We start from the raw sequence: 18,506 nt of genomic DNA on the forward strand, positions 1-18,506 counted from the left end.
AAAGATACACTGGCTGGTGTGCTCACAAATTGCTGACAATAAACGGGGAGCTGTTTATCAGCTGTAGCAGTGCTGCAGGTATCACTGAGAAAACACAAACGAGAGGGTTGCACTCAGTGCTTCAGGCTAGCAAGCAGGTATTCTTTCACAAATCACGCCCTATTTTCTTGTCTCCAGGAAAATTTGTACAACACTTCAGGAATTTTTCATCTGGAAAGATGCAATACGTTTAAGAAACCGAAGACAACTCTTTTCCAGCTACTGCATCACCAAATAGCTAATCTACTGGTACCTGCTAAAAACCAAAAAGCTGCCTGTAATGTAAGGTCAGCCTATAATGATTTCTAACCAGGGATATAAGAACCCAGACCCTAGGGCAGTTACAACCTGCAGTAGCTGTTACTCTGGTTATTTCAAACACAATGAATTGCAGTGAATTTAAACAGATTCGTGTTGACTGACATCCCACATAATGCTCTAAAGACCTATTGGGAAATGCTTTTACAGCAGTTATGTTGATGGCACATCTCACAGGAGCAAAGAAGGCACTACAAATCTGGCCTCCAGAAGGAGTCGGCACAATTTGTTTAACAAAAGCGCAGCGATATAAGCCATTGTTCAGTACTGAGACACGAGGTGTCACAGAACAGAGCACTGCAGCATCGAGCCTGTACGCAACAGATTGACCCTAAGTGTGTATGGCGAGCTCACATAGGTTTTATGCCCTCTATGTAGCAAAAGAGAAAGTGTTTCTTAAGAACAGGATTCACAAAACCCAACCAGCCAAAGAGAAAATCAACTAAATTAACCAGTATCAATATTGAGAAAATGGCATTACCTATTAACTTTTGAATCGTCCTGAAAGCTTCTGATATTCAATGCTTACAACTCAGAGTCTTTACTCCTCTCCACCCCAATCCTCCTCAAATCTGCTGAGTCCTTTCACTAATCAGCCTTTACTCTTGTTGCTCCTGGGAGAGCCAACTTGTCTTCTGATAAAGACAATTTTCTTACTATGCTGTAGGGCATTCTAAGCTAGAAATCCTCTATACTTTATTGCCGAAGCTGTTCCACATAAACAAATTAGGTAGGCACAGGAGAGACAAAAGAGTAAGACATTATGAATCAGTATTCTACTCATGAGGGTGTTCATTTCTAAGGAGGAAGACTTAAAATCTAGCCTGTCTTTCAGTCAATGCTTGACAGAAGATACTTAGGAGAAAATGAAAAATAAAAATTAAATCTCTCACCTTCAAGATGACAGATCTAATTGTAGGACAGACTTATCCTCACTTTGTCTCTGGCAAAACGAATATCCCATAGAATGTAGAACAGCACCATGAGAGAAGGTTTTTCTTGCATTAAGTACTATCTGTACCTGGGTTCTTCACAGAGGAAGATACAGGCTCAATTGAAGGAAAGGATGAAATCTAGGTGTCACACCTGGTTGGATCACTGAACACATATGTGGGGGAGCTTCACAACATACCCCTTCTAGAGTCCTTGACAGGGTATTTTATGCTTTACATTATATTTAGGATGCTGTAATAGTGGAAACATAAGAGTCCATGAAACTTCATGGAGTTGACCTTTTAGCACCTATATTCTGTACTGTTGCACTTAAAGTGGCAGTTGTGCTCTACAGGTTCCTTAACAGGGTGTTTACTTCTACTAAAGCCAGTGTAAAATTCAGAAACTGTCGAAAGGGCTTGTTTGCATTCACAGTATTATTTACTCTTTAAATATTATGAAGATTTGCATGGAACCTTGTTTGCTTATAGCATGCTTGACATTTCTTCCTGGAAAACTGGATTTATGCTCCAGTATCTCCACACTCACAGAATCAAACAAGCATATGTGTACATGTAGATAACCACGTACACAAGTTGACAAAGACATGCATACAAACACATGCACAGACTCACTGTTGACTATTGCTTGGTAGTATTTTGGCTAAATGTAATTCAAAATTTAATGCTGCTTTTAGAACAACATTCCAGGGATTCAGCTGTTCTGTTCAAACCTTCTTCTCAGCTGAAGAAGAGACAAAACACGGGCAGCTTTTTTTTATTGAATTAATTTGATTTTTGTCTTTTGTCCTGCCAGCTATCAAAATTGTCAAATAAACCAGCTTTGATTCATAAATAATGGTTCCATTATATTTACTGTGCCACCGGTCAGAGTACCTGAAATTTTAATTCACTTGTTCAGCTAAATTTCATCCTCAGTTCACGGCCATAAAATTCTGTATTGACAAACTTTCAAACCAACTTTGACTCTGAGGTATCTAGTCAACATTTTTCTTCTGTGTGGATATTAGTTTATTGAATAAGTGGCATCTGTTTTCCTCCACATCACTAGTGGAGTAGGTATTTCCTTTTGACAGCTTTGCACGATTTATGGGTTTGCATGCTCTGAAGAAAAATAGTACTAAGCAAAAAATTCCAATTCATTACCTCTTAGTACTTAATTAAGTTCATACACATTGCACACTATAGGTGAACCCTGAAATGACTGTGACAGCCACTGAGCAGCAAGTTAGATTATTTTTGGAAGACAGACTTTTAATTATCTTGACCTCATTTTTCTATCTATGATATTAATAAATTTTCCTTCTATTTTGTTGCCTCCATCAGATGTACCAAACCATTCTGAAAACAAGATTATATCCTTAGCTATTTCCTTTTATCTTCACATTTAGGCATGAAATGTTTTTACAAATAGTGAAGTCAAGCAATAGTTTTTATCGGCTTACTTCACACAACTGCAGATAAATTATGTTGTACAGGCTCCTCCTAATAACGGTTTGGTTTTGGAAATGATAACAGCTTGATAAAAGAAGAAAGCAGTGGATCTGGCTATCAGTAGATACAGAAATAAAGAGAGCCTGGGCTTTACCTGTCAGGGTTCTGCGTACACACATGCATCTGTAAGAGGATCCGCTGGGTGAAAGTCTTAAAGCATTGCCCACATTTCCAAAGATGCCAGTCACTGAACTCAGAATTTAGTTGGCTTGTTGAAGTTGGGCTTGCAAGAACTCGTTGGTTTTTGACACTGATCTGGTTAAATCCTGACTCGATGGACCCAGACTTATCCAGGAGAGAAAAATTTCTGCTACACGGAGTCTGTGGAAATACTATGGATCGCTGTGGAGTGGCAGGGGATAGTTTGCTACTTTTATTAAATGGCTGTAGGGTGTCTTGTCTGGACATGGCCTCCATTACAGTCGAAGGGACATTCACTGGGAGAAAACAAGAAAAGTAAATAAGACCCTTTTTATGCCTTTTTAAAACTAATACAGTGTTGGACGACACCAAAAAAATACCAACATCCATGTTCTTGACACTAGAATTAAACAACTTTATTTTAACAATGCACAAAAAAAAACAAAACAAAAAAAAAATTAAAAAAAATGAGCTTGAATGAGACAGTGATCTGCATGTGTGATGCTGATTCTGTGACACGGAAATGAAAACTCATGGAAAGCAGTTTCCGAGACCAAAAGGACTCAGAGAAGCCTGACTGTGATATACATTTACTGCACAATGGGATTGTCATCTGAAAGAGAATGCTGCTGCACTTGTGATACCCTGACTCTGCACGTTGCAGTCAGCATGTCCAATCGCTATATCACAGACAAGCATGAATTTTGAGAGCATGGGTAAAAAAATCCTTGCTCGGACATTCCTTGAGATACAACAGGGTGTAAACGTCTACTGCAGCAATAGTTCCCTTATCCTCTTAAAGGGCACCCACCAAGGATATTGTACCATCACATCTCAGAAACAGTCACACAGCCAATACAGTACAAAGCCAGTGACTTCACCATTGATTGATATGATTCAGGCTTAGATCACCACAGGACAGTGCAAAATACAGGCAGAGGTATCTTTGTGCATCAATTTCCCACCTATGAAGTAGGAACAAAACCTGTTTCTAGTCCCATGAAAGTCTCCAGATATTTCAGCAACAAATGCAATATGTTGTTCTTAGAATGAACTGATTTAGTGCTGAATTTTGATGTTGCATCACAAGGAACGCAGGAGGTAAAACATGCAGAAGAAAGTTGAACAGCTGCCTCACTCCTTGAGTACCATCTAGATCATGCAGTGAATGAAGCAAGGGTCCTATGCAAAAATGGGGTCAGATAGTGAAAGATTGTACCACAATACAAAAAGAAGCATAATTTAAGCCACCTGGGCCAAGTAACTTCTTGTGCTTTCTAATTTTGGCATACTCAGCCTCAAGAGATAATATTTTAATGGGAATTTTTTAAGTAAATACGGTGTATGCATACGTCTATGTCTATGTATGTTCACACATTTAGTTATTATCACAAAATGTTTGTGTACATATATCCACAAGTAGGTACATAACACTTACTAAATAGGTGATTAGAAACTGCAACTCTGTTTAGGTAAGTCATGATGATAGATTTTTAAGAGCAAAGATGAGAATTAAATTTCAGTTGTAAACTGGCATCATCCAACATTATTAAATATTCAATAAAAAAGTAATGCAAACTGATCTTTCGGTAATACCTCAGATAATGCCACTTACTTCACAGAGTTATGTTTTAATATCTTACATCAATCATAATAACTCCCACACTATAATACTACATGTTATTTAATTTACTTAAGTTGGGGTCCTTCCTAGGCTATTCTGCTCTAGCGTATGTCAGACCCTGATTTTTAAGTAGTTACATCCATGGGCTGTCTATCACAAGTTTCCAGACATATGGTATATCTTCCATGTCTCTTCAGTACAAGGGGCAATTTGTATATTTTCATTTTCCCCCAACATTCTCACACAAGAAGCAGATTAATTTTTTTTTCATTGTATTCATAAAAATCCACAGAAGAAATAAGAACAGGATACTAAAGATATAAGGAATATAGGCAGCATTTCTACTGAGTGAAAATACCTCTGTGCGGAAATAAGCAGAATGTCTGCTCTGAGGGCTAAAGCAGCACTTAAGTCATATACCAGCCTGCAGCTGATTCCATGCTCAGAGATTAATTTAATCTACTCATGTCAGTCTCTCTGTGGATGAAACTATGGTTTCTCTCACAGCAAAATAGCAAGTGACAATATTTAGAGATTTTAGCCATAACGTGTTGCTTTTCAGCTAAAGGTTTTGTAGCTTCAACTCATGAAAGAAAAAATAATATTTCTATATTGCACACTGCAGAGCATGAGTTTTATCAGCAAACATTACTGCTAGTACTTAAATTTCTTTTAAACTTTTCTCAAGACCAACAGATTTGAAAACTCAAGATTAAAAAGGACGTTTATTTCTGACAGTTTAATCCCTGCTCTCTTGCTGTTTTATTGCTCCATGGTTTGGTATTTAAGTTGCTACAAGACACAAGTCCATGCTAGCATTGCTGTTTAAGTACCCAAGTACTTGACCAAGAATATACATCTTATAAGTAATTGATTAAGTGTAGGCAGCCACGGATTTACTTTAGACCAAAGTCAGTCAGGCATCTATTATTGGTTTCTTCCACCACCTAGACACACACAGCTATCAAAATGGAAGAGACGTCTTTGATGCAAGCTTTAAACAAGTTCCACACAGACTGAAACTGAAGGGCGTGCGTGGATCACCCGTTCCCATTACAGACAAAGGTATCCAGCACCAGATTGCACTAGGTCTGTATTTAACAAGTTAAATGCCTAATTTTCTGCTTGTTCTTAGCAAACTAAAAATAAAATATTAAGAAGGGGTAGAAAAATGGATGGAAATGGGGATGGCCAAGATGGAATGGAGTCATTTCATGCTACTTACATTCAGTTTATACTTAGAGAAGCTGGCTTTTACCTTTTAACCACAACAAACTCATCTTTACAGTCAGTCAGACAAAGCTTTTCTTGACACACTTAGTGGTAATAGAATGAAGAATCACTAACCTCATGGACCTGCAATGCATTACTGTTTTGGCAAGACAGTGTCTTGGGACAGGTCTCAAAACAATGGAGAGAGCCAAATTGATTAATAGAGCAGGAAACAGGAATGACTCACTTATAAGGGAGAGTGATTCTGTACGCTGACAAGCTATAAGGGGCAGCCATAGTGGGAAAACTGCTATTTAACTGCATATACCTGCACACTTCCAAACACCTCCTTTTATTTAGGTAACAATACTATGATTTTGCACAGCTGAAGTGTATCAGCTTCAGGACTTTATTTTGTACACATGCGGCTTACCTTAAACATATGACTGCTTTTATTTAAATTGTCATAAATACTCTAGGAATATAGCTGATGACATATGAAACAGGAATCCTGGCTTAAACAGGCAGAAATACAAGGAAGAACTTACAATTTTCATCTTGTGCAATGCACTGGAGAGGGATTCCAAAGAAAGATGTGTAGCTGTCATTGTACCACACCAACAGCTCAGTGCCCCTGGGGATATCTATACAAGCCCGGTAGAATATATTTGACCTAATAAAGATAAAAGAAAAAAAAAAAAAAGCCTAATTTAGGAATACAGCATTCTCCTCTTCTCATACACAGTACTACAGTAGAAATCCACTGTTTTAGAAACACTTCTGCAGATAACTGAAAGAATAACTTACTGATTATTTCAAAACCAAACCTATCATTAGGGGAGGACTTTGTTCCTGTAGCACGTGGTAACAACTCACAGGCACTTTTTACCTAGTGTATTTTAAAAAATAAGATCTTACAAGAACCAAGATTTTATGAAGAGAGGGATTTTCTTGCAATGTCCCTTTGAAAGTGATTTTTGAAATGGTAAGTTTTTCTCACACAGTACAAGCATCAGAGTGGTGCACACACTTCAGTAAGTTCAACCACTTAGACAGCTCTGCATTTGTCATTTAAGCTAAAGTTAACATATTTTAGGGGTATATAGACAACAGTTTTTTAGTTTAAATAAGTTCTTTTAGCAAGAGGTTTGAAGTATCGTGATGTGGCCTTTCATTACAACAATATACCACCAAAAGAGAAATTGCTCAGTAAAATAGACTTTGACTTAGGGAAAAAAATAAATGGAATTAATCTGAAAATACAACCATAAAATCTTACCCTGTATGGAACATGAGTGTAACATCTATGAACCTTCAGTAAATGTAAATTAATGCTACCATAAATGTGATATCCTATCACATTGTTCTGTGGGCAAAGTCTGCAGATATTCCTCGACTACTGAACTGGGGATTGAGCAGGAAAAAAAGAAAAATCCTGGAGTCTCTATCATGAAAACAAGAGCCTTGTCCTGATCTTGCACTGATGTAAATAGCTTCAGAGTGATACTTCTTTGGTTAACAGATTTACATGGGAGCAAAAACTGTGTAAGATTAGAATCAGTCACAAGATAAAATAAAATTGTTATCAGATTGTAGTGGCTTTTCCCTTAGCCTTCACATGGAAGAGTAAAACACACTTCTGTGAGATGGATAGAAATTCAATATATACAAGAAGAACACTCCACTCTCGCTGAAGGATTACACACCAAAATGATACAGTCAAAGTACCAAGAAATGACCATTTTTTATAACAGCTTATGTAAGGTAGAAAATATCTATAGACTGAAAAAAAATGTTAGGCCTCAACTGGTTTTCTGAGTGAAGAATTGCTACAAACGTTAGCTTGAAGTTCAAGATAAAAGTGTTTAGGGTTGGTAGGCCTTAAATTTAGACTTTCTATAAAGAATTGGCTGTAGCAATGCAATTTGTTCCTTGTATAACACTGCAGACATAAGGAGAATCTTTTACCACATTTTTCATGGCAGTGAGATATGCACTTGTCAACATATTTTGTCACTGCAAAGTGGCTCTTGGCAACAGGATCATAAAGATCAATAAAAAAGTGCAGATTCTCAATATTTTACTAGCAGCTGCAAAAATTTCATTTATCTTGTTATTTGCCTCGCTTACTGCCACCCTGTCTCAGGAGGGCACTGCTAGCTAAGCAGAATGGTTTTCTACCCTTCTATGAATACCTGACAAAAACTCTCCCCTTTGTGTCTCCCCAGTCCTTCCCTCCTCCACCTCCTCTCCCGTTCTCCCCCTCTTTCTTCCAAGAGCTGCATGTTTCATTAATTCTTTCCACTGTTACATAAAAATGAAAATCAGAGCCACACTATAAATTACCAGCATCTCCTAACTTGAGAAAAATTGAGTCTACTTTGTACTTCACCCTTGTAACATTTCATCTCTCAGTTTGGCTTCCCTTAACATAAACACAGCAGCCCAGCAAATGAATGTGTTAAAACCAAATGACACACTCTGCCGCTGAAAGAGCAGAACTGTTTTTGAGCAATGGGTGGTCTGTGAGGCTTGGAGTAGGCAGGGAAAAAAAAAAAGTGTAAGCGTATACCGTCCCTTACAAGTGTGCAGAGCTTCCAAAACTCGCAGAAATCTCTGCATGCTGAAGTACATCAAAGGGATTTTTCCCTTTTCGGATAATATTTCCTTTGCTGACATGTATTTAGTATTGTGGTTGGATGACTCATAAAGATAGCTTCATGGCGTCCCAACGCAGTTGAAGCAGAACACATGCCAACAAACATTATTGTCAGCCTCAAAATAAAAACAAAACGTTCAGCTAAGGGTCAATCAATCAAGAGCACTTTGAAGAAAATTCCATTTAGATATTACAAATCATAACAGAATGAATTTAAACCAGCTGACTTTCTGTGAGGAGGACGTCCATGTACAATAAAAATTAGGCCGGTTTTTCAGTGTCCAACTTTTCTATTTTCTTACACTTGAATGCAGTCACTGGTGATGGATGCCAGTTTTTTAAATTGTGTTTTTGTAGTTCATTTTATAAAGATCTGAAGTAATCGAAAACAGATCAGCAGAGGGAACTCTAAGTAAAAACTCCATCATGAAAGGAGAGTTGTAAAATCCACTTAATATTGACAGATGTGTAATGACTTTCTTATGCTAACTTTTCATTTAGGTTTGTCATCTATATATATGTATATAATTTTTATATATATATATATGTGTGTGTGTGCACACATCACCACACTGAGAAAGAGTTCACAAGGTATCTACAAAAATACTCTTTCATCACAGCAATCTTTATTCATTATCCAGTGTGTTTATTTAAATTCCAATGGGATTTTAGTTATAGATATGAGATATTTAAGAGCATAATAAAAGATTTGTAATGTATAAATAGGATCGTTATTTTCTTAACTGTGGCATTATTTAGTCAACTGGCCAGAGAATAAAAAGCTGAAAATGCTATTGAAGAATTTTACCATTGTTAAATTGGAACCCTATGGAATAATCAAACTTTATATATATTTCATTTTAGCTTGCTTTTGTATGTTTTATTTTTAATTTTAAAGGTACTTTAAATAAGTTTAAGATTCTTCCTAAAGAAAAGAAACTCCACTCCCTAAACCAATTAGTGAAAATCAGGGTTGCTCACTGCAACCAGTAAGACCAGGGCATTCTTTGATGTGCTTCCTACCACATTTAATAAGACCAACCCATTGCTCCTGATTCTGAGGCAAAAGGTTTGTTTACAGCTGAGATCATGTATTTATGTAATGCGCTGTCTGGGTTTTATGGATCTGTTTGCCAGCACAAAGTAAAATGCACTGTAATTTCTTTGCATTTTTCTTCACATTTTGACCTTCTCTAGCCAACAACATAAGAGGCATAAATACTAGCAATCTTGGCTAGCAAGTGCGCTCAACCTATAAGCTTTAGGTGTATATGTCTCATGACTGACTCTCTGAAAGCCCTTGGGCTCAAAACTCCTCTGCTGACACTTTTCCCTTTCCCCTAGCATATGCACCTTTGTTAAGGGCAGAAGATTGCTTGTGTTGGCTTGCTTCTGATCAGACCATATGAACACGTGAAGAGGGCTCTGTGCAGCATGTTGGTCACGTGAGGGGCACAAGGCTGAGCTTGTTCTCCAGGTCCAGTGGGGTTACCACAATGACCTCAGCTCAGGGCAACCAAGCTAAACTCATCCCCTCTAGACTCTGCAGCTTTTGTATTGCCCTGAATACGCACATTCACATAAAGCCCTACTACTGTCTTTGCAGTCAAAGGCAACAGAACTGGTGACAGTTACAGCCCAACTTTTCACTGAAAACATTATCATTTTGTTGCACTGAGTAAATCAAAAAGTACTTTACCTGTACTGAACCACCGTTAAGTTCTGTTCCCCGCAGTGCCTTGCACATCGGATATACCTCATCCAGCTTGACTTACTTGGTTCTCCACCATCAATAAAGTGCTGCAGTGTCCCATCTTGGTCATATATCTGGGGGAGATGTCACAAGGTCAAGTAGTTAGAACAAATCATCAGCAATAATCTTCACTGCTTTCCTGGTGTCTCTCTGTGCCATTTTCAGGGTTTTATTGCTATGAGATTTGTCATTGTGTACTGATGCTCTTAGAAATGTACATGGAACCGCAGAAAAGTATTTAGGGGATGCAAGTTTATCATGCTTCTTTTATCAAGCCAATCTTTTTGTATTAAACATATCTGTGGTGTCTCGAAGATATGACCATGTTTCCCAAAGAATATTTAACCTATTTTGACAGGCTGGTCTTAAATAATGAACTGCCAGATAAACAAGAAAATCTGGATGTAAAGCCCACATTGACATAGCTGGAACATCTGAGCATGGAGAAGTAGTAATCCCTAAACAAGTATCCCTTCCGTCACTTCTCAGTTGCAGCAAGAGCATGTACTTCAGCAACCTCACATGATACATCAGGGAGTTGTAGGATTTGTAATACCAAAACAAATGAGACTAGAAGGAAAAAGAGAGTTGAAGATGCCTTTTAGAAGCTCCCTTGAGACATATAATTTTTTGAAGTAGTAAATGAGAAATCACTCCTGAGGGAATCGTGGGTTTCCTAAACATGACATCCCTGCTAAGGACATGAGAGCCAGTTACGGTAATTAAAACCAAAAGACAGTATTATGTCTCTATTTGGCACTGGATGCTCCCTCTGAACTCAAAGAATAAAATTCCTCCGGAGGCTTCGAAGTAAAACTATATGTTTCATGCACACCTGCTCTTCTGGCTGCTTAAAAAATGTTATTGAGGAAGTGCTAATCCCAGTAAAAGTACACGGTCTCACAAGTTTTTTACCTGTTATGCAATTACTTTTTTAAACTTCAGAAATGCATCTGAATGACTAGTGCTTATTTGAAGTGACCCTGATTGTCAGATCTTTTGTTATCCACAGACAGCATCCACTGCAACAATCCTACACCAAAAATGTCATCCCTTTTAAAATTGTATGAGTCTAAACTGATGACTTCTTCAAAGCACTAATTCTGCTAATCAAAGAGGAAGCCTATTTATTAAGTTGAATTGAACATTTCTAGAGCAAGCAAATTACCAATCTTGAATTTATTTTTCAATATCAAGAGAATAATCTTGGAAATTATATGACTATATTTAATACTTCTAATTTCTTAAAAGATTTTCTGACAATGCACACAAAAACATATGCAGGAATCAGAATCACGTTCTTTACTCCACCACATGAGAGTCTCAAATTCAGGAGCCAGTCTTGCTTTTGCTTTTGCAGAGGGACTGGGAGTAATCAAGAGCAATATATCCATTGCTAGAATGTGAGAGACAGGTAAATCAAGTGTTTACAGAGATATTTATCATTTTTCCTGAGTGCCTGTGAAAAGGACCAGGTGGAACCTGGCCAGATGCTCCTGTTTTGGAGAAGCAAGATGCTACCCCAACAGTCACTGAGTGGTAGAATAAAGAAAAACCTGGAGGAGTCCTCAGAAGCAAACAAATATTCCAATACTGGGGATTTAATTTATTTTTTTTTATATATGTTGGCTTGATGATTATCAGCAAGATTCTATTCTTATATGAACATGTTAATGTGTGTTGAACACATGAGAAAAATATGCTAAGCAATAAAAAAATCTGTAATGGAAATTGAAAGGGTTTTTTACAGGAAATTAGGCCACAAAAAGAAAAAGAAGGGAAAATTAACACATAATATTGCTTGGCTGGAGTAATTTTGGCAATATCTATCCAAATAGGCTCAGCACAGTGTTTATTATCTATTCACTTGCATGGCACTTACTAACATAACAATATATGGCTTAACTTGAGGCAAAACCAATTTCCATATATAAAGAGCTAATAGCTTCCTAACCTCCAGATGATATGAAACAGGAAAGACAAAGAAGACTGGCATAATCTATACCGACAGGCACATCTGGAAACACAGGGACCTACTCAGAACTTTGTATCTATGGACAGTCCTGAGCTGACATGAAAAATTAAAGCCTGCCATGAAAACGCAGGACTGAAGCTCCCTCAGGCCTTGGCCTAGAGTAGGAAGGACTGCTCTACAAGCAAGACTAAGTATTTTCAAATGTTTTATTCTTGCAAGTACTGATGCATCAGTGACACTACACTCTCCTTACCTTGGGGAATATTACTGACATTGCAAATAAAGCTGCATAGTCAGAGTTTATCCCACAGCATTCTTAGTCCTATTCATGGAGGAATGAAAACCCAGCTGAAAGAAAACAGAAGCTCTAACCTTAGAAGAGAAATAGCAGTGTTGCATTGTATCTGTTTGTTTGCCAAACTGCATAATACAGTAAAGGTTAAAATCTGAAAAAAAAAAAAAAAAAAAAAACTAACTGATATGGTTCTTATTATTCATATTACCATCATGTTCCTTATTCTTACTCATTTTATAGTTACCGAAAACTGGCAACCACTATATAACTGTCTGAAGAAACCATCATAAAGGAGCAAAACATGACCTGCCAAAACAGAGGGAAAGCAAACCTGCAGTGCAAGTGAACCCAGGCATTATAGCAAACTATATGGATATACATATTCACCTGCATCTGTATTACACATGCCTATATACTCAAGCATTCATATTATCTAATTAAAAATCTACTGCAGAATGCTGTGATAAAACAAAGTTACTGAAAATCTTTGACAACCTCATCGGACCGCTACATCCATCCACGGTGGCATAACTTTTAACACATTGCAAGAACCTCACGGCAAAGTAAAATACCATTTTTCCAACTCGCTATGAAGAATGCATGGGTTCTTTTTTCTGTGTCTCATAACAGTCATTACTCTAATCAGCGGAGACAAAATTATTTAGTTTTTCTATTTTGATTATGCTTGGAAGTGTTACCTAAACTGGTTAGTGGATCTTTTCCCTCTTCTGATCCAAAGTACTTGTTAACTATTGCTTTTGCTGAGTTTTAAGATTTTTTTTTCACTTTCACTTTAAATGTTTCAAAGCTTTTTGAAAAGGATTTCTTTTCCTATGGTCTGTTTCAGTTTTGAGGAATGTACCGGACTACTGTCAGAGACCACAGTCTGATAAAAGAGGACTGCGCTTACCTTGTCATTTGGCATGCCTTATGCTCCTCCTTTTTAGCAGTTCCCATATAACTCATTAAATTCCTAATAGGTTCTTGAACATTTACAAGTAGTTTACGGGTATGTTACACATCAAGAGAGTCAGAATGTGTTGCATATTGTTATTATTCTATGAATTTCACCCTTTGACTTTGGAATACAACAGAAATGGTTTAATTTTCCAAGAATTAAGTCCAAAGAGTAACCAACACTATTCAGGTCTTCTCTTTTCTATTTTTTATATTCTTCTCCTTACAAGCAACAGTTTACTCAGTAATCAATTTAGTACTTTTTGGATGGGTTATTGATAATCATTTGGAGTCTGTAGATAATGAAACTTATAATGACAATGATAATAGCAACACAATGGCAATAATAATATAATTTCTAAAGTGCACAGCGCCTCATGTAAGTGATGCTCTGATATCTATGAATGACCATTACTAAGTAAAAGAAACAGCAGTTTCTGGAACATCTGTCACTGACAGCATGCCAAGTCTAGGTAGGACCATGTAAGATTTAAGTAGTATTAACAGATAAGGCAGAGAGCTGAAGAGCCTTCTGAGAATTCTCAATTACTTCAGTACTGACATACTCAGTACTGCTCACCTGGACGGATGGAGGCAAATGTATTTCCAATACTAAAGACTTTTGTTCCAGTTTATAGTAGAGATACCACAGAATTTTAGAATAAAGGAGACCAAATGTATTAGCATAGCAGCAAAGAAATCCAAACTATGAAACAAATTCAAAGACGAGATGGGGAGAGAAAAATTATTAGCTCATTTGAGTTCTTTCCTCTCCATCTGTTGCTTTCCTTTGTTCTCTTTCCACGATCTGTTAAGGGATTGTATCTTTAGAAATTCTGCCATCATTTTACTTTTCATTTAGTCAAACAAAAAAGGTAATAGCATACAATTTAATTGACCTCTCATTTTCCTTGCAGGCAGAGGGAGAAAATATTGGTCCTGAAAGTGGAATTTTTCCTTGCATATATAGCTGTATTGTGAAAGTGACTGTTAAAATAATTTTTTTACGTTGAAAGACATCAAGAGATATGTGAAGAGAACCAAAACACATGCAAGAATTAATTCTTACCATTAGTACAGCATCTTGCTTTTTGCTGTTTAATGCTATTCTGTTGACACCATATGTATGAGGTCTTAAGACTTTCAAATCACTCAGCATTAGCTGCCTTCTCCGTACAAGAAGCTCTCCCCTTAATTTTAGTGGGAAGAATCAAGATAGCAAGGAGTACTTTTGGTAAGTACATACATTTCACAAATCATCAGCTGTGCATTTAAAAACCACACATGCACATGTACCTTAAGGTCCTGGAAACAGGAAGAAAGAGGTTGTAACCTTCTAGTGAAACAGATAGACATGTCAGATATTTAGCACATATACAAGTTATATTCTTTCTATAACAGTGTATGAACCCACAAGCCACAGCAACACTGAAAGCCCTTTCCTTCACTGGCTTGGACATCAGAGCGGAATAATCTCTAGGTGAATCTTACTAACGTGAGACCTTGCTTTTGAAATAACAACACTACAACCTCCTCCACAGGTGACTGTATCCTAAATAGAAGTTGAAAACAACACAGAAAAAGAGCAATGTTTATAAGCCTAAACAGTTAGGTGACAGTCTGGAAAAGGTGTGCAATTACGTCAGATTACAGTGTGCAACTGCACATACGAAGCCTGTTCTCGACGCAAGAGAGAGCAGCCCTGCTTGTGTTCCTTTCTCAGAGCCAGTAAGACCCACTGCCTGACACAAAATCTTTCCGATGCATCCTAAACCTTGGAGTCCAGTTTCCTCCCTAAGCACCATAACTCTTCAGTGACTCAGGCCTTGTTTCTCTGTCCATTTGTTCATCTGGACTTTTGGAGAAGAAAGCTACTGGCAAACAAGCCCAGGATTTGTGTGTCTACTATGGTTCTTCTTAGACTGATTTCTCTATTTGGTTATGTCCATTGAAGGAAACTGCCATTTCTTTAACTTTTTGTTGTATTTTTCTACTTATTTTGTTTGTTTTGCAGGATTGTATTCATCACCTGGAATAAACTAGTCGCGTAAATAAACTTGCTACATGCATATTTTGATAGACTCAGGGAGAGAGTTCAGTGGCATTACTGGTAGAACAGTAATGCAGCTGTCTTAACAAATGACAAGGAAGGTTAGTTCTTCTATAAAGCAGGAGTAAAAGCAGTCAGTTTTCTGAAAAAATCTGAGACTCACACCTGTAAGTGTACAGCAAAATTCACTACCTAAGGCAGTGATTGTTAAGGAAGATGCCAGTGGGCTCTAGTGTTTATTATGACATGCACACATTATTTCTCTTGTTAGTGTTTCTAATCATGACAAACTGAAAGCAAGCTGGATTCTGTGCATGACTTGATAACTTATTCACTTAGACTGGATTCTCTGTAGTGCGTTGGTGATTAGCTACCTTTGGAATCAACATACTGCCAAAGGACCTCCTTATTTAGAAGGTTTGAAATGTTCAGAAGAAGGTGCTGCAGAAAATGAAAGAGAGGTGACAGTTAAAATTCCCTTAACATTCAGCTTAGGCTGAGAAGCAAACTACAGCTGGGTTCATATTTGATGATAATAACTGTCTGAAGGATGAATGCCTTTAGACTTTAAACGTCTTTAATAGTAGGAGCTGGGCATCACAAACACACCTCAGACATTGAAATGCTTTGCAAATTACATGCTATCTTTTGGATTATTTATACAGTAAACAGGCAAATTATTCTTAGCCAGTATAAAGAAATGTCTATTCATCACATTGTGATTACTCTAACTTTGATGCCTACCAAATGCTGCTGACTGTGTAATAACCAGCTTCATACATAGAACCATTTTGAAAAAATAGTAGCATACATGTCAGCAACCTCATTTTACTATAAGTGGAAACACTTGGATATGTTTCCTATTCATCTGTGTGGACATTGTTTCAGAAAGACATTAGTTACAAATGCTTCTCATATATTCCACTGTCGCTTGATAAGGCCGCTTAAAATATGCCTTCAGATTTTTTATGGACAGATATCAGAATTAAAAATGTAAATAGGCTATATAAGCTTGTTGGCTTATGATGAAATAAGAACACTTTGGGTTTATTATTATTTTTTTTATTATTATTTTTGCTTTTTATGTTTAAGGCAAAATGGCTTAAATTTCTTTGAGTCAGCATGAAGATTTTCAATGGTTTTAACTGCACTAAAGCTTTCTGCAGTGCTGTAAGCTATTAAAAGCACAGAAATTAGAAATAAGTGAGCAAGGAAGAAACATCAGGAAGCCTCACTGGTTAAAATCACACTAAAACGTTCTCCAATCTTTGTTGGCAATAATCTCCCAGGGATGCAACACCTCTGTGAAAATACACAGAAGTATATTCTGACAGCCAATGGTCTTTAACGGCAAATGTTACTCAAAGCCATTTTCTACAATTAGCCATATCTGATATGGAGTGTAATATCTGCTTAGTGTTTCTTCTCTTTAATGTAGAAGGCATCATCTAGCAAATTTCATAAAAGAGAATACTTGCCAACAGATTTTAAAAGCTATTTAGTTGTAATGTTTCTCAAAGGATTATAGCATATGAAACTATAAACATTGTTTTGAACTGTCTGTGCTAGGTGAAAGGCTTCATCTCTCACTTAGACCCCAGTCCAGCAAACACTTACACACATGTTGTAGTTCCATTGATCTCAATGGGACGACTCGTGTGTGAAATCAAGCATCTGTGTAAGCGGTTGGAGGATTGGGGCCTTATTCCAGAAAGTGTCACAAGAGCAATGCCCTGCTGATTTTGTGTACTTCATTAAATTATGGTTTTTAAGTCTCGTCTCAATGGTTTGCTTTGCCCTGGCCCATGGAGGTTCTGGAATAGGGACGAATTACATGTAACACAAACCAGCGTTAGTCATCAACAGGGCATAAAGGGGACAGGACAAAACAGAAAAAAACCACACTTAAATTGGAAAACTGCACACACACAAACAGGTCTATAAAGGGCTGGTGCTCTTCAGTATCCACTGACAAAACATGGTCTCCTCGGTGTGTGCCTTTGCACTCTCCTGAAAGGTCCAGTGACAGGACAGAAAAAGCGTGGCACTTTGGCCACAGGTCATTCTGCAACAGAGATATTTTTGATTGGCATTGGTATTTCCACCCCGCTTAGTGTGTTGTGTTCCCATGCAGCCCTTGTAGTAAAAAACATGGGGAGGCAACAGACTGAAGTTGTTCTCTGCAGTCTCATTTATGTGGGACGTGGAGCATGAAAGAGAAATAGTGTTGCCAATCTAGGCTCAGTATCCAAAGAGACCAGGAAAAAAACAGACTAAAAAGGAAAAAATGGTTTAAAAACATGGAGGCAAATGATCAAAGCTGAAATAACCCAAACAGAAGACTGTCACACCAGTTGGCTGGTTAGATATGTGTCCAAGTACGCATATCAGGGAGGCAGTTAAAAAAAGGCTGCAAAGGCCTGATGCTGAAAACCCTCGCTCATCTGGAAAGCCTCACTAAATTTACTTACTAATAAAGCTCCTAAGATGATATTCTGAGCCAGGGAATCAAGACAGTTATGGTGAACTTTGTCGCCCCTGGTGCCTCTGAAAACACGACTGGTTTCTTTGCAAGGTAACAACGTTGATTGGGCCATTTTCTTGCAGCTTCTCAAAATCTTTAGATATCACAAAATGAAATCAAAATGTTAGTTTCATGTTTTTTCATTCTTTTGCAAGCAACCAAATGTTCCAGAAGGGTCCTCTGTTGTTCAGCTGAGATGTTCTTTCAGCTTATTTCCATATAGTCAATAGTATCCATCCAGTCAGACAAAGAATTAAAAGTGCAAAATAGCTAACCACTAACATAACATGACAGAGGACGGCACTCCAAAGTAGCATGTACGAAAACAAGTTTTGGCAGATTTCATCACTCAGCTTCAAGATAGGCAATGCAGCTGAAACAAGTGAGTGGGTACATAGGTCTTAAGGTGACTTACTGATAACTTGGTGACCTTAGAGAAATCACTCAAGGGACCAAAAGACACTCATAAATGGAAATAATTCCAATTTGTCTGGATTCTAGTATGTGACAAG

General features: G+C 37.5%; 1 protein-coding gene across 1 annotated transcript in view; it reads right to left on the reverse strand.

The window, feature by feature from the left end:
• The window catches only part of LOC103776190 (putative histone-lysine N-methyltransferase PRDM6), a gene marked incomplete at its 5' end in the record, with an annotated part of 24,120 nt that extends 13,847 nt beyond the window's left edge, over window positions 1-10,273 (reverse strand). Inside the window, 3 exons of the mRNA XM_008943690.1 lie at window positions 2,899-3,241; window positions 6,330-6,454; window positions 10,140-10,273. Of these exons, the coding sequence (XP_008941938.1) occupies window positions 2,899-3,241; window positions 6,330-6,454; window positions 10,140-10,273 (602 nt within the window). The remainder of the gene's footprint in view (window positions 1-2,898; window positions 3,242-6,329; window positions 6,455-10,139) is intronic.
• Between the last annotated feature and the right edge of the window lie 8,233 nt (window positions 10,274-18,506).

The sequence above is a fragment of the Merops nubicus genome, unplaced genomic scaffold (genome assembly GCF_000691845.1).
Source record: "Merops nubicus isolate BGI_N331 unplaced genomic scaffold, ASM69184v1 scaffold45257, whole genome shotgun sequence".
In the NCBI taxonomy this organism is placed as follows: Eukaryota; Metazoa; Chordata; class Aves; order Coraciiformes; family Meropidae; genus Merops; species Merops nubicus.